The sequence below is a fragment of the Peromyscus leucopus genome, chromosome 3, assembly GCF_004664715.2.
Source record: "Peromyscus leucopus breed LL Stock chromosome 3, UCI_PerLeu_2.1, whole genome shotgun sequence".
Lineage (NCBI taxonomy): Eukaryota > Metazoa > Chordata > Mammalia > Rodentia > Cricetidae > Peromyscus > Peromyscus leucopus.
In genome coordinates this window covers 58,277,747-58,291,698 of record NC_051065.1, presented here as the reverse complement: position 1 = coordinate 58,291,698, position 13,952 = coordinate 58,277,747, and the positions used below count along the sequence as shown (strand labels likewise).

The 13,952-nt window shown below is 42.5% G+C and overlaps 1 protein-coding gene across 7 annotated transcripts in view; it reads left to right on the top strand.

Annotated features, from left to right (window-relative positions):
* The window catches only part of Ahcyl2 (adenosylhomocysteinase like 2), a 169,982-nt gene that overhangs the window by 115,905 nt on the left and 40,125 nt on the right, over nucleotides 1-13,952 (top strand). For 4 of the 7 annotated variants that reach the window (XM_028866191.2, XM_028866195.2, XM_028866194.2 and 1 more), the window contains exons 2-4: nucleotides 2,371-2,479; nucleotides 8,259-8,402; nucleotides 8,898-8,998. In XM_028866191.2, the coding sequence (XP_028722024.1) occupies nucleotides 2,371-2,479; nucleotides 8,259-8,402; nucleotides 8,898-8,998 (354 nt within the window). Of the gene's footprint in view, nucleotides 1-2,367; nucleotides 2,480-8,258; nucleotides 8,403-8,897; nucleotides 8,999-13,952 lie in introns of all 7 variants that reach the window. The other 3 variants (XM_028866189.2, XM_028866192.2, XM_028866193.2) reach the window with 1 other exon arrangement.

Below are 13,952 nucleotides of genomic sequence, written 5' to 3'. Positions count from 1 at the left end.
TTAGAAGTCCATAAAGATTCATGGACCTCCCGCTGGAGTACATAGAAAGGGCACTTTATTCTTTTTGGAATAAATTGGTACTTTACCAAAATAATCAAACTTGTCATTTTCATTTTGCAATGAGCTCCTAACCCAATGAATAGCCTTGTTACAATGAAAACAATTTGCAAACTCTGAAGCATGGCTTCAGGCTTTTCTTATTTATTTTTTGTTATAGCTGTGGAAATGCTGTTCCTTCCCTCAGAGGCAGCGAGTGCTAAGCTTTCTTTTTGGCTTTAGTCCCCTTGTCTCAGTGCTCAGTGACTCAGGAGTTACCTCTAGGTGCTAGAGGTGCAGCCACTGATTTCCTTCCAATTTCTGCCTATGGAGCATCCATTTGTTTATCACAAAAGTTAGAATCCGTTGTCAGGTTTTTTATTCTTTTCTGTAAATTTTTCTTTGTGCCACCTTGGATCCAGAAGAATCACATAAGCAACTGTGTCAATAAATGTTCAGTTAGGAAAACCTTATTAATAAAGTAAGTGATAGGAACCTTGATTAGTAAAGCACCAGCAGCAACAATCAACTGTAGAGAAGATTAACAAGAAAGTCACTATCAGATATTTTTCAAATAAAACCTCCAGAGTGTGATTTGAGTATATAATCAGTCCAATCATCTACTCCTTCCACATCTGTAGTCACTGTTAATAGTCAAGAGTATGGCTTTTAAAGTATTTTATGGTACTAAGCATTAAAAATTAGTTCATTTACTGGTATCTAAAAAGCTAACATATCTTAGAAAATCTTCAGCAAATTAAAATGGTTACCTGCTGTGGGGGAGGAGTTAGTGGGTTGATCAAATCTCTGCTGTGTTTCACAGACCAGGCACTGTCTCTTTTAACCCTCTCCAAACCTGGGATGGAGCACTTTCATTTCTGTTGTATTTATGGGAAAATGACGTTCACAAAATCATCTTGACCAACATCACAAAGCTTATGAATGGCATGGCCAGGATTTCAATGAAAATGTAGGATGTTCTGTCTGAATGAAAACCCTTTTCTAAAATTAGCATACCACACTAAGAAGCTTCAAACTCGAGGAAAGACCGTCTGTCTTTTTGTACCTTGCTGATTTCTCATCTAGATATGTGGATGTACAGAGAATTTCAAAGGTTTCTTTTTCCAGCTTTGCATTTTCAGTGAAACAATAGAAAGTATTCCTGAATATGACTTACTTTCCTAAAAATTTAATTTAATCATAATACTGCTTCTCTCTGTGTCACAGTTATAATGTACAAAGTATATAGTCATTAAATGATAGAAATTGGTGAAGAATGAAAAATTACTCTTCTTTCCAAAAAAGTCCTTTTTTGTTTGTTTGTTGTTTGTTTTATTACTTTTGGAGACAAAGGTTTTCACTGTGCATCCCAGGCCAACTTTGAACTCATTGTGTCCCTTCTGCCTTGGTCTCCTGAGTGTTGGGATCACAGGGGTGTGCTACCACACTCAGCTCCAAAGAAGTCTTCTCCCATCCCCCACCCCACCCCTCTGCCCTTCTCAGTGCTAGGGATCATTCCAGAGTTTTTTGCATGCTGAGGAAGCCCTCTATACTTCAGCTATACTTTTTTGAGAGGAAGGAGGGGACAGGGTCTGGGTCAAACTCCCATGTCGTTGAACATGACTTTGAACTTTTGATTCTCCTGCCTCCACCTCCTGAGTGCTGGAATTACAGGGGTGTGCCACCATTCCCAGTTTAGGCAGTGCTAGAGACTATACCAAGGTCTTGGTGCATTCAAGGAAAGCATGCTACCAACTGAACCACATCCTCAGCCTCCAAAGAGTCTTTGTATTCCACATATGGGTTTGTTTAAGCAAATAAACTGCATTCTATAATAATAACATAAGCTGTGAATGAATTGCTTCCTCCAAATAGAGATGAGTTTTCTTCCTATATAAAGTGCGGGTTTGAATGAGAATAGCCTCCAAAGGCTCATATATGTGAATGCTTAGTCATCAGGGAGTGGCACTATTTGAGGATCAGGAGGTGTGACCTTGTTGGAGGAAGTATGTCACTGTGGGTAGGCTTTCAGATTTCAAAATCCCATGCTAGGCCCATTTCCCTCTTCCTCTCTGCCTATGGGTCAGGATGTAGCCCTTAGCTACTACTACAGTGTAGCCTGCATGCTGCCATGCTCCTACCGTGATAATGGACGAAAGCTCCAAAACTGAGAGCAAGCCCCCAATTGAATGCTTTCTCTTGTAAGAGTTGCCTTGGTCATAGTGTCTCCTCACAGCAATAGAACACGACTAAGATGTATAACTAAAGTTCTTTTCCTTTCTATAACAAGGGTTCTTTTTCTTTTCTTTTCTTTTTTTTTTTTTTTTTTAGCAGATCCAGTTTGCTGACCAGAAGCAGGAATTCAACAAGCGTCCTACCAAAATTGGGCGTCGATCTCTGTCTCGTTCCATCTCTCAGTCATCTACTGACAGCTACAGCTCAGGTGAGTGCTAAGCTGCCCTAACCCCTTGTCAAGGTTAATTGGTATCTGCAACAGACCTTCCATCTATCTAAGGCCAATCATTCTTGATAATTAGCCTTCAAAAAATACTGTGAATTAAAACTGAAACCAAAATTCTGGATGGAATCTCTGGATTTCTTGGGAACTGCAAGTTTTATTGAAGTCTCAGTTTCTGACAGAGCCAGAATGTGAAATGAATTGTCAAGTAGTCTATAACATTTTAAGGTGTGTGTTTGGCATGGTCTAAAGATCAGTAATAAATAATGATTTAAAATTTTAACTCCAGCTCAATTTCTTCCCTGCATGACCAGAACCATACATCTGTGTTCCTGAAAGGAATCCAATGCCTACCTTCCCACACAAGCACCTTAGGTAGAGAGAATACTTTAAAAATACTGTGTACCTAGAAGAATGTGGGTGATACCTTGCTTTCCAAGTAAGCTTGGAGTGCTTGTATATAGCCTATTGATAAATGATATTAACTGGTCTTGTCCTGATAAATTTGAACCTTGTAAATTGAACTATATGAAATGCCATCTGTACTGGCTAATTTTATGTCAACTGGACAGGCTAGAAGCATCAGAAGAGGGAACCCTAATTGAGAAAATGTCTGCATAAGATCAGGCGGTAGGCAACCCCATAGGCCATTTTCTTAATTAGTGATGGGGGAGGGCCCTGCCCATTGTGGGTTGTGCATAAGAAAGTGGGCTGATCAAGCCATAAGGAGCAAGCTAGAAAGTAGGCAGCAAGCACCCTTTTATAGCCTCTGCATCAGCGCCTGGCTCCAGGATCCTGCCCTATTTGAGTTCCTGCCCTGATTTCCTTTGATGGTGAACAGCAATGTGGACCAGTAAGCCAAATAAACCCTTTCCTCTCCAACTTACTTTTGATCATGGTGCTTCATCACAGCAATAGTACCTCTAAGACACCATCTTTATGTTTTAAAATGATCATGTGTTTGTTTTATGCCACTATATATGCATGCACAAATACAGATGTGCATTCCATGAGCATGAGAGCCTTGCCTGTCTCTGTCTCAGGTGTGTCTGTATCACAGGTGTCTCTCTAACACATCAAACAGTATTTGGTTCATAGTAGATGCTAATATTTGCTGTGAGGATGACAGGAAACTGAGGAAAGATGATCTAGAGATGACCTTCGACACCCGACCTGCATTTACCCTAATCTCCGCCCACAATGAGAAAGGGGAAACTGAAGGTTTTATAAGTCAAAAGTTGTCAGCCTACTATATCTGTCGAAGGATATTAATTGAGGAGCAGGGAATCAGAACCCTGGTTTTGGAGACAGAAGTAGAGCTGTGACCTGGTGGACGCTGGAGTTGTGTGAGAGTGGCGTCCCTGGCAGATGTCCATCTGGCCTCACAGAGCGAGCGTTTGAACGACTGGGCCGCCTAGGTTATCCAGTTATTTATTTCCCAATAAGCTTAAGCCCTTACGTGATCTCTAGTACTTAAATGTTTTACTTAGAAATAAAATTTGCCATTTTTATTCCTTGTCTTTTTAGGATATTATACTAACCCAGATATGCTCATCTGGATACATTCTAGATAGTTTTCAGAAATGTTGTCTATGCATATAGTAGTCATGATATTTTCTGACCTAATCTCTAGGAAGTATTATTTCCATAAACTCAGTACTTTTAATTTATTTAGTTATTTATAATTTGTTTTTCAAGACAGTCTCTCCACATGCCCTGGCTGTCTCAGAACTTATTATAGATAAGGCTGGCCTTGAACTCATAGAGATCTGCCAGTCTCTGCTTCCTGGCAGCACTTTTTAAATATAAAAATCTATTAAGCAAAAAAAAAAAAATCATAAAAGCAAGCGAAAAGACTAACCTTTTCTTCAGATTGAGACCATTCTCAGTGACACGTTTATGAAAATGTTATCTTTATGAGTTGGTTACAGATGAGAAAGAACGAAGTGCTGCACTGTAACTGGCACTTAGAAATCTTGAGAGATTTTAAGGTTTTTTTTCCAAATAATAAAATTGTGTTTGTTTGTGTTGGCTGCTAACATAACTTCTCACATACTTCTCAAGTCATGTATCTGTACAGTCCATCCAAACACAGGTCCCTACTGTTATTTCCATTACAGATAAATAGATGGGGCCCAAGAGGAACTGCCTGACTTTAGTTAATTCAATAAGCCCAACTCAATCAGCGTTCTAGGCGTTGCCTCCTGACAAGTTCCCACAGCCTCACAGCTGCTGGGAGACAACGGTCAGTCCGGTTTGGGCCACAGAACGGGTGTGCGTACGTGCAGTGGGATCGATTGTGGATTCATCGAGTTATGCTTTGGTTCTTGAAAATGAAAGGAGACCACCCCATAGTAAAATTATGTTGTACTCTTTAGGGAATGGTCTTTTCTGCCTAAAAACCGAAACATTGTGGATATTATCTCATTTCCTCTTAAGATTTCTTATCAGTGGTAGGTAAGGGAAAGAGGGAGTCTATGGAGAGGGGGGATCTATTGTATTCCCAACTTTATACTAGGACAATAGAAACCCGGGAATGAGGCTGGAGCTGAGGCCCCAGCCTCCGAGAGGTCACCGATGGGCTCCTTTTGGGAAGGCAGCCGTGCTCACCACTGTGTCGCCGTCAGTGCTGCGCCACTCGCTCGTTGTTAATACCTGAGCTTCAGAGTGTGCTGATGCTTACAAATATTTGTGGAAACTCTTCAAAATATAGTAGCAGGTAAATTCAAGGCCAGCCAGAGCCATACGGAGAGTTCCAGGCCAATCTGGCCTACATAGCATGCATTATCAAAAAATAAAAGTGGCAAAAAATGAGTCTGTTCAATACTAAGTACAGGCATGCCACATTAGCTGAATAAAGTTCCCACTGTGTTAGCAGGACCCTTCTCTTGACCTGGGTGTCACTGTTGCAGCCACACATTAGTGCGGTGTAGACAGTTGCTGCCTTCTTTCTGTACGTACCAACCATAGCTCTGGATAAAAGGCTTTGGAGAAGACCCTTGGCTCAGGGGAAAAAAAGGTGTTAGCTGACTACTGTTAAGAAGGTAAAGCCAGACATGGTGGTACATGTACTATGAGCACTTGAGGGCAGACAGGTGGATGGATCTTTGTGAGCTTGAGGCCGGCCTCTTCTGCATAGCAAGTTCTGAGACAGCCAGGGCTACATAGTGAGACCCTGTTTGAAAAGGAAGTAAGAACCAGTTTCCTCAGCTATAGCATGAGGACATAATGGGACTGGTTTGTTCTTTAAATTGGAAACAAAAGACCAATAGCAAAAACTAGAGCCAAGGTGTTGTGGCACTCACCTTTAATCCTACCTCGTGAGAGACAGAGGCAGGAGAACTTCTGTGAATTTAAAGCCAGCCTTGCTGGTCTATAGAGCTAGTTCCAGGATAGCCACAGCATGTACGAAACAAACAAACAAACAAACAAACACAGTTTAATTTGGGGTGCTTCTCTCTCTTTTTTTTTTTTTTTTTTTTTTTTGGTTTTTGGTTTTTGGTTTTTCGAGACAGGGTTTCTCTGTGTAGCTTTGCACCTTTCCTGGAACTCACTTGGTAGCCCAGGCCAGCCTCGAACTCACAGAGATCCGCCTGGCTCTGCCTCCCGAGTGCTGGGATTAAAGGCGTGCGCCACCACCACCACCCGGCTGGGGTGCTTCTCTTAAAGGAATACTGACTTGTTTGTTTTAGTTTACTTTACTCCCCCTCATTCATCCTTAGAAGCTGAAGAGGCTTAGGAAGGGAGAACTCGTCTGGGTAGAGTAAGGACTCCAGTCTCAACCCTTCTAGTCACTGCCTGCCAGCACCTGCCTCCCAAGTGCTGAATTAAAGGTGTTCACCATTGTGCCTGGCCTTATTAATTTCTTTCCTATTTTTCAGACTTTGAGACATAGTTCCATCTGTAGCCCAAGCTGGCCTTGAACTTCTGATCTTCCTACCTCTGTCTCCTGAGTGCAGCCTGGTCTTGCCAATTACTGTTTGCCTCTAAAGACATAAAAAGCATCATGATTCTGAAAAAAGGATTTGAAATTTCAAAATATTCTAAAAATAAACTCCTTTTTCAAATTCAATTTCCTTGTAAATTTGGATCAGGATTGGGGAATCTGTTATCATTTTCTCTCAGGTGAGAGAAGCATGGTCCGGTAAGCCTGTAATTCCTAAACTATATCAGAGTACTGGCTGATGAAACAGACGATGCCCAGAAAGCTATTTCTAGCTCTGTTGCCAAAAGTACTTTGAGCTCTCTTACCCTAGGAGAGGAACCAAAAGGTTTTGTGCAGATTAGTTCCTTGTAAGAACAAAAGTCCCTTTGGGGCTTTACTAATTCCTTCACCTCCCCTGGTGCACATGTTCATTCCTTTGCCCTCATTTTAGGACTTTGCTCTAAGGCAGTTTTCCAGGGAAAGAGAGATCCTCTAGCCCCTGCTGACCCCACAGTATGCAGCACTGTGCCTGATTAACTGGGCAAGGTCAGACTTGCCTTTTACAGTCCAACCTCCAATCCCCACCCAGATAGACCCTCTGCTAAGAAATCCCAGAAATGCTCTAATGCTAGGCCTAAGTAGATCAGAGCACCAGGTTCACAGCAGTTCTGAGCTTTTGCAGCTTTCTCCCTAGAACTGATGGCAGTGCTGACTTCACTGAGAATGTAGATGCTCTGTGGATCATGTTTTATGTCCTCCACCCTCCCCAAACTGCAAGGATTAGGAAGCCTATCCTCTGTTACAAAAACCAAGAAAGAAATACTTCAAACCATCTAGCGAATGATTAGCAAATATGAAGACTAAAAAGATCTCCACTAAGGCAGTGAATTCAGTAGCAGTAACTGCCTGTTGGCCACAATCAAGTGTGGCCTTTTACCTTCTAGTGCGTGCGTGGTTCTCAACCTATGGATTGTGACCCTTTTGGGGGTCTCCTAAGACCTTCGGAAAATCCAGATATTGACATTACAATTCACAACAGTAGCAAAATTACAGTTACAAAGTAGCAACGAAATAATTTTATGGTTGGGGGGTCACCAAAACATGAGGAACTGGAACTGGCATTAGGAAGGTTGAGAACACTGCTGTGGTGTGTATTCAGTGTACCAAAAGAGGCTATTTCTTTGCTGCTTTGGAATCTGAAACACCAAGAACTCCTTCTTACAGAGGTTAGTTAGTCAAGGAGGGTAACACACTGGATTGGCAGTGTCTGAATGGGTCTGCAAGAATAGTTCTGCCTCATCAGAGCCAGTCCTGAGAAACACAGCTCTGTTATGTCAGACAAATTCCTTCTGTATGGTTCTTAATTACTTTCCCATGAGTTCCTTGTTTTTTAGGTCTTGTCGATGCAGTTATTGTACTACAAAGCAAATTACTTCAGGCATCTAAACAGCAGGCAGAGGGGTGGTTATGAGGCTAGAAACCCATGGGTTAATGACTGGCCTGCTTAAGAACTTTAACCTGTGCCTTTCGTGGGGCAACTTCCCTCTCTTTGCATATTCAAGTATTATACCTCTCTGTGTTCAAAAGGAAAAGCTAGCACTAGATTCCAAATGAGTGCTACCCAGAGAGAATGCCTTTTGCCGCTCTCTCAACTTGCCCTCTCAGAACCGTGGAGAGCACCTTGCACAGATGATGATGAATGGTACAACTCCATGTTTCATTAAGGAGCTTCCTAGAGGTGTTAATTTGTGTAGCTCTAATGACTAGTGGGGCCCCAGTGGTTTGGAATTTTGGAGGAAGCTAATCTTTTCCCTGATGGATTTTTTATTTGTGTTCCAGCTGCTTCGTATACAGATAGCTCTGATGATGAGACATCCCCTCGGGACAAGCAGCAAAAGAACTCTAAGGGAAGTAGTGACTTCTGTGTCAAGAACATCAAACAGGCGGAGTTTGGACGCAGAGAAATTGAAATTGCTGAACAAGGTAAAGAAGTAAATGACCTGCCTGTGTCATTTTGTTGTGTTAATACGTCCTGGGTCAGCAGGCTTGTCAAATTTCAGTGTAACACTAAACCATATTTTGTGTTTATTAATTTATCTGAGACAAGGCCTCAACTCTGTAGCCTAGGCTGACCTTGAAGTTGAGGCAGCTCCCTGCCTTCACCCTCCCAAGTGCTGGGATTTATAGGTATGAGTCGGTATGCCCACCTCCTGAAGAACATTTAAAAGAATCTGAGCTGAGGAAACACTGTGGGGCGGGAGGAAACTCTAGAAGAAACCCCTGGATAAGAAGACTTGGCAGTTAGAGACTAAAACTGGAGAACATTTGTCTCTGAAAGCCTCTCAGAGAACATTCAGGAACCACATCTAACAGAAGCTGACCAAGGGAATGATCTTAACTTAAATGAGCAATTTTTCTGTTTTTTTTTCTTATCTCTCATTCGCTGTTTCATAATCTGTTTGTATCCGGCTTTTTCAGAGATGCCTGCCCTGATGGCCTTACGGAAGAGAGCCCAAGGAGAAAAGCCTTTGGCTGGAGCCAAAATTGTGGGTTGTACGCACATCACTGCTCAGACCGCTGTGAGTTCTCCTCCTAATAACAGTTCATAGTCGTACCAGCCACTGAATGCTTGCAACCTGCCAGCACCAGGCTGACCGTATCATTTCATTAATCCACGTGGTGCTGTGGAGGCAGATATTCCTTCTTCCATTTTATAAACAAGGAAGCTGAGGCCTGGTGTTCTTGAGTAGTTTGCCCAGGGTTGTACGGCTTCGGAGCCCAGGCTGCAGCTTGACCGTGAGGATGCCAGGTGAGCGAGTGAATGCTTTCACCACTGTACTGCACTTCTCCCCTGCTGCCCCTCCGGGGTTCTCTCTCGGCAGTTTTCTAGTGTAGTGACTGTCCTGTACTTGAGGGCTACAGGTCCCTGGCTCTGCCCACTAACAACAATAGCACTCCCCACAATTGTGACAAACTCTTATCTCTTCTTTTGAAGTGTAGCTGAAGTTGGTCTTGAACTCATGATCCTCTTATCTCAACCTCCCAGATGCTGGAATTATGGGTTCATACCACCATGTAAAAGGCTGGCTAGTGTGCATGTGCTCTCTTCATCTCTTTGTTCTCTCTCTCTCTCTCCCTCCCTCCCTCCCTCCCTCTCTCTCTCCCTGCCCCCCTCTGTCTCTGTGTGTGCGCGCGCGTGCGTGCGCGCTCGTGCGTGCGTGCGTGTCTGCAGCTGAAAGTTTTCCTGTGGTCCCACCTGGCCCACAATTAGGACAAATCTCTCTCAACTGCCGGTCCCGCAGCCACTTGGACCCAAATAAACACACACAGGCTAATATTATTTTTTAAACTATAGCCATGGCAGATTTCTTGTTATCTAGTTTTTTTTTTTTTTTTTTTTTGGGGGGGGGTTGGTTTGAGACAGGGTTTCTCTGTGTAGTTTTGGTGCCTGTCCTGGATCTCACTCTATAGACCAGGCTGGCCTCTAACTCACAGGCTCTGCCTCCTGAGTGCTGGGATTAAAGGTGTGCACCACCACCACCCAGCTAGCTCTTTTTTATTTATTTTTTTATTTTTTGCTGAATGTCATTTATTGAAGGTCTTAAATACAGGCTTACAGCACAGTGGGAGAACCCCAGAGGGCAGAAGTTCGCTACCGATGTTTTACAATCTTGAATCTAAGCTGTTAATGCCCATTATGCAGGATACACAGACAAGGAACTTCCCTTAAGCATTCAGGAGGGTGAAACCTGGGAGGGAATTAGCATAGGGAGGATATCAAGGTCAAGGTCAGCAAGCGAGGCAACAGTCACCCAAAATGGGGGCCAGCACCCTACAGGTCCCCCTTTTACTAGAAAATGAGCTTCTGACTTAGGTTGCGTGGGACACCAGCAGGTCACCTTACCCATTATGGAGACGCCTGCCCAGGCCACACAGATGCTCTGTCTTAGGTTGGTGAGCGCCCCCCCCCAGGCATTACCCGACTCTGAACACTCATTATCATACAGGCTCAATCGTGTGTGACCTGCAAAGTTAACTGCTGTCAAAGATCTCAAAGTGGCACTGGGCTTGTAATCTGTGTGTTCGACACAGAAAAGACCAACAGAGGTCCTATCCCACCCATAGCCAGTAGGCTAAAGGCAACTGAGCCATTCCCTTCCTTAACGAGTCTTACTGCAAATTGGAGTCCTTGTAAGATGGTATCCCAAAAGCAAATGGATCTTGAGTTTATAAATTTATAACTTTCAAAGCCAATTGAATTGTATATAACTATTGAATTAAATTTATCATGCCCAATAAAATGAAAAATTAACTAACTGTGGTAGCTACTTTTGCTGCCAGGGTCTCCACTGTGCTAGCTGTAGTAACTAATTATGAAATGGAATCCCAGAAACCCCAGCTAGTTCTTATATCTTAAATTAACCCATTTCTATAAAGCTATACTTTGTCACATGGCTCATGGCTTACCAGTACCTTTACATTTTGCTTCTTCTGGCCACAGCTAGCAACATCTCCTCTGCTCTGTCTTCTTCCTCTCTCTCTAGTTAGAATGTCCCACATAGGGCTGGAGAGATGGCTCAGAGGTTAAGAGCACTGACTGTTCTTCCAGAGGTCCTGAGTTCAATTCCCAGCAACCACATGGTGGCTCACAACCATTTGTAATGAAATCTGGTGCCCCCTCTATATACCTAATAAATAAGTAAATAAATATATAAACACCCTCTTCTATATACATAATAAATAAATAAAAACAACAAAACTACATGAAGAAACCCTGTCTTGAAAAAAAAATTAAAAAAAAAAAAAGAATGTCCCACCTAACCTTATTCTGCCTCACCATTGGTCAAACAGCTTTATTTATCAACCAATGAAAGCAACACATTTCCACAGCATACAGAATGATGTCACCCGTCATGCACCTGCTGTGTAGCAGATGAAGTTGGTATTAGTCAAACACCTAATCTTCCTGCCTCTCCTTCCTGAGTGCTGGGATTTCAGACATGTGCACAGTTAGTTACTTTGTTTGTTTGTTTTTTCAGTGGTGGAGATTGAACCCAGGGCCTTATTACAGACTAGACTGGTATTCCTATCACTGAGGTATATTGCCAGTACCTCAGTCACCTTTAGAGATTGTCTCTCCTTCAGCTTACTCTTAACGTGGTCACCTTGCTAATGAAGGGCAGACAGCAGCTCCTTAGGAACAGGTAGCAGCTGCATTCCTCTGAGACTTTGCTGAGTTACATGTTCTCTGAGGAAAAGGATACCCTGAATTCCTAAAATTAATACAGTAAATTAAAAAGTAATTTCTTTTTGGAGCTACAGATGAATGAATTGAGGCAGAAACATGTTGAAACCTTTCCTGGGCCTCTCCTATTGGCATTCAGGTGGTAACTTACAATAGGATGTGCTTCTCTACCTACAGCCTCATGCTGCTAAGTTAGAGCGAGTTTGTTTTCACCCCAGCCTGACTGAACATCACTACCCTGTGGGCCTCCCTCTTTATTTTTCCTAGATGAATTAATCATTATTGGTTTACCAAGTTTAGTATAAGTTTATTATTGCCACCTACAAAAATAATATTTTTCTTCATGTTTTTAATCTCTATAATTTTTCCAATTATATGTTCATATTAATTTTATAATATTCAAACATGACCTCTATATAATAAATAAACATATAAAAACTTGGGGCTAGAGATGCAGCTTAATTGTATGGACATGGTGATGCATCCCTGTAATCCCAGCTCTAGGGAGAGTGAGGTAAGAAGACCAGAAGTTCAGGGTCATCCTCCACTACATAGTGACCTAGCTTGTGACCAGTCTGAGTTACTGGATTATATGAGACCCTACCCCTCCCAAAAGAAAGAAGGAGGGAAGGAAGGAGTTTGGGAAAGTCTTCTATACTCCCTCTAGTATGTAGTTAATCATTTCTTTATTCAGGTATGTCTCCATAGTTCTTCTAACTTAATTTCATTGATGCTGCTTCTAAATGATAATTAAAGTCAAGTCAAGGGTCTGGAGAGAGATGGCTTAGCGGTTAAGAGCACTGCTTGTTATTCCAGAGGTCCTGAGTTCAATTCCCAGCAACCATATGGTGGCTCACAACCGTCTATAATGAGATCTGTTGCCCTCTTCTGGTCTGCAGGTGTACATGCAGACAGAGCACTGTATACATAATAAACAAATAAACAAATAAAACTATACACATAAAATAATATTTTTTTTTTAAAAAAGAGTGCTTGCTACTCTTACAGAAGACCAGAGTTTGCTTTTCAACCCCTGTGTTGGAGAACTCACAATGGCCTGTAACTCCAGTTCCAGGATATCCAACACCCTCTTCAGGCTTGGCAGCAAGTGCCTTTACTCTCTGAGGCATCTTGCTGCTGGCCTCTTGCTTTTAATTTTTTTCATTTATTTATTTAAAATTATTTTTTCATTTTACATACCAATCCTAGTTCCCCCTCCTTCCCTTTTTTTCTCCCCCCCCCACTCCTTATAGAGGGTAAAGCCTCCCTTGGGGAGTCAACAGAGTCTGGCATACTAAGCTGAAGCAGGACCAAGCCCCTCCCCCCTGTGTCTAGGCTGAGCAAGGTGTCCTAGGTATCCCTAGGGAATGTGTTCCAAAAAGCCAGTTCATGCACCTGGGATAAGGCCTGGTCCCACTGCTAGGGGCTCCCCAAACAGATCTAGCCACATAACTGTCACCCACATTCAGAGGGCCTAGTCCAGTCCTTGTTTTTAATTTTTTAGATGGTCTCACTATGTATGTAACCCAAATTAGCCTGGAATTCTCTATTTAGCCCAGGCTATCCTCAGACTAGTCACCTTCCTGCCCCTGAGTGCTAGGATAGGAAGTGTACCACAACACACTTGAGAATTTTTGAATGTCATTTCTTATTTTCCGTCATAGTCATAGTTGTGCCAGATTTCCTTGACATGCCTTCAGCATTTCTTCCATGCCCAGCCCATTGTTTTCTGTTCTTATTGAAAATAATTGATTATAACTCATTAAATATTTTGATGCTTATTTTATCCTCAGTTTAGCCAAAGTAAGTCCCAAATGTGACTTCTGTGGCTTAATTTTTTAATTTTAAAAAATTTGTCTGCGTGTGTATGTATGTATGATGTGCTTGTGTCTATGTATGTGTGCACATAAGTGTGTGTGTGTACACATGTGTGCTGGAGGTCAACCTCAGATGTCTTCCTCAATCACATTTCACCTTATTTTTTGAGGTAGAACCTGGAGCTCACTGACTGGGCTAGACTCGCTGGCTATGCAGCCAGCAAGCCTCAGGGTCCCTCCTCTCCCCACCTCCCAGTGCTGGAATAAGGCACACACCATTGGGGCACACTGCTCTGTGCCAGTTTTTTACGTGTGTGCTGGGCATCCATACTCTAGTCCTCCCTACATTTCACCTCATGAGACGTGTGTGTGTGTGTGTGTGTGTGTGTGTGTGTGTGAGTGTGTACACTTGTGCACGTGTGTGTGGAAGCCAGAGAATGTCAGGCATCATTTTCCTTAGGAGCCATCTAC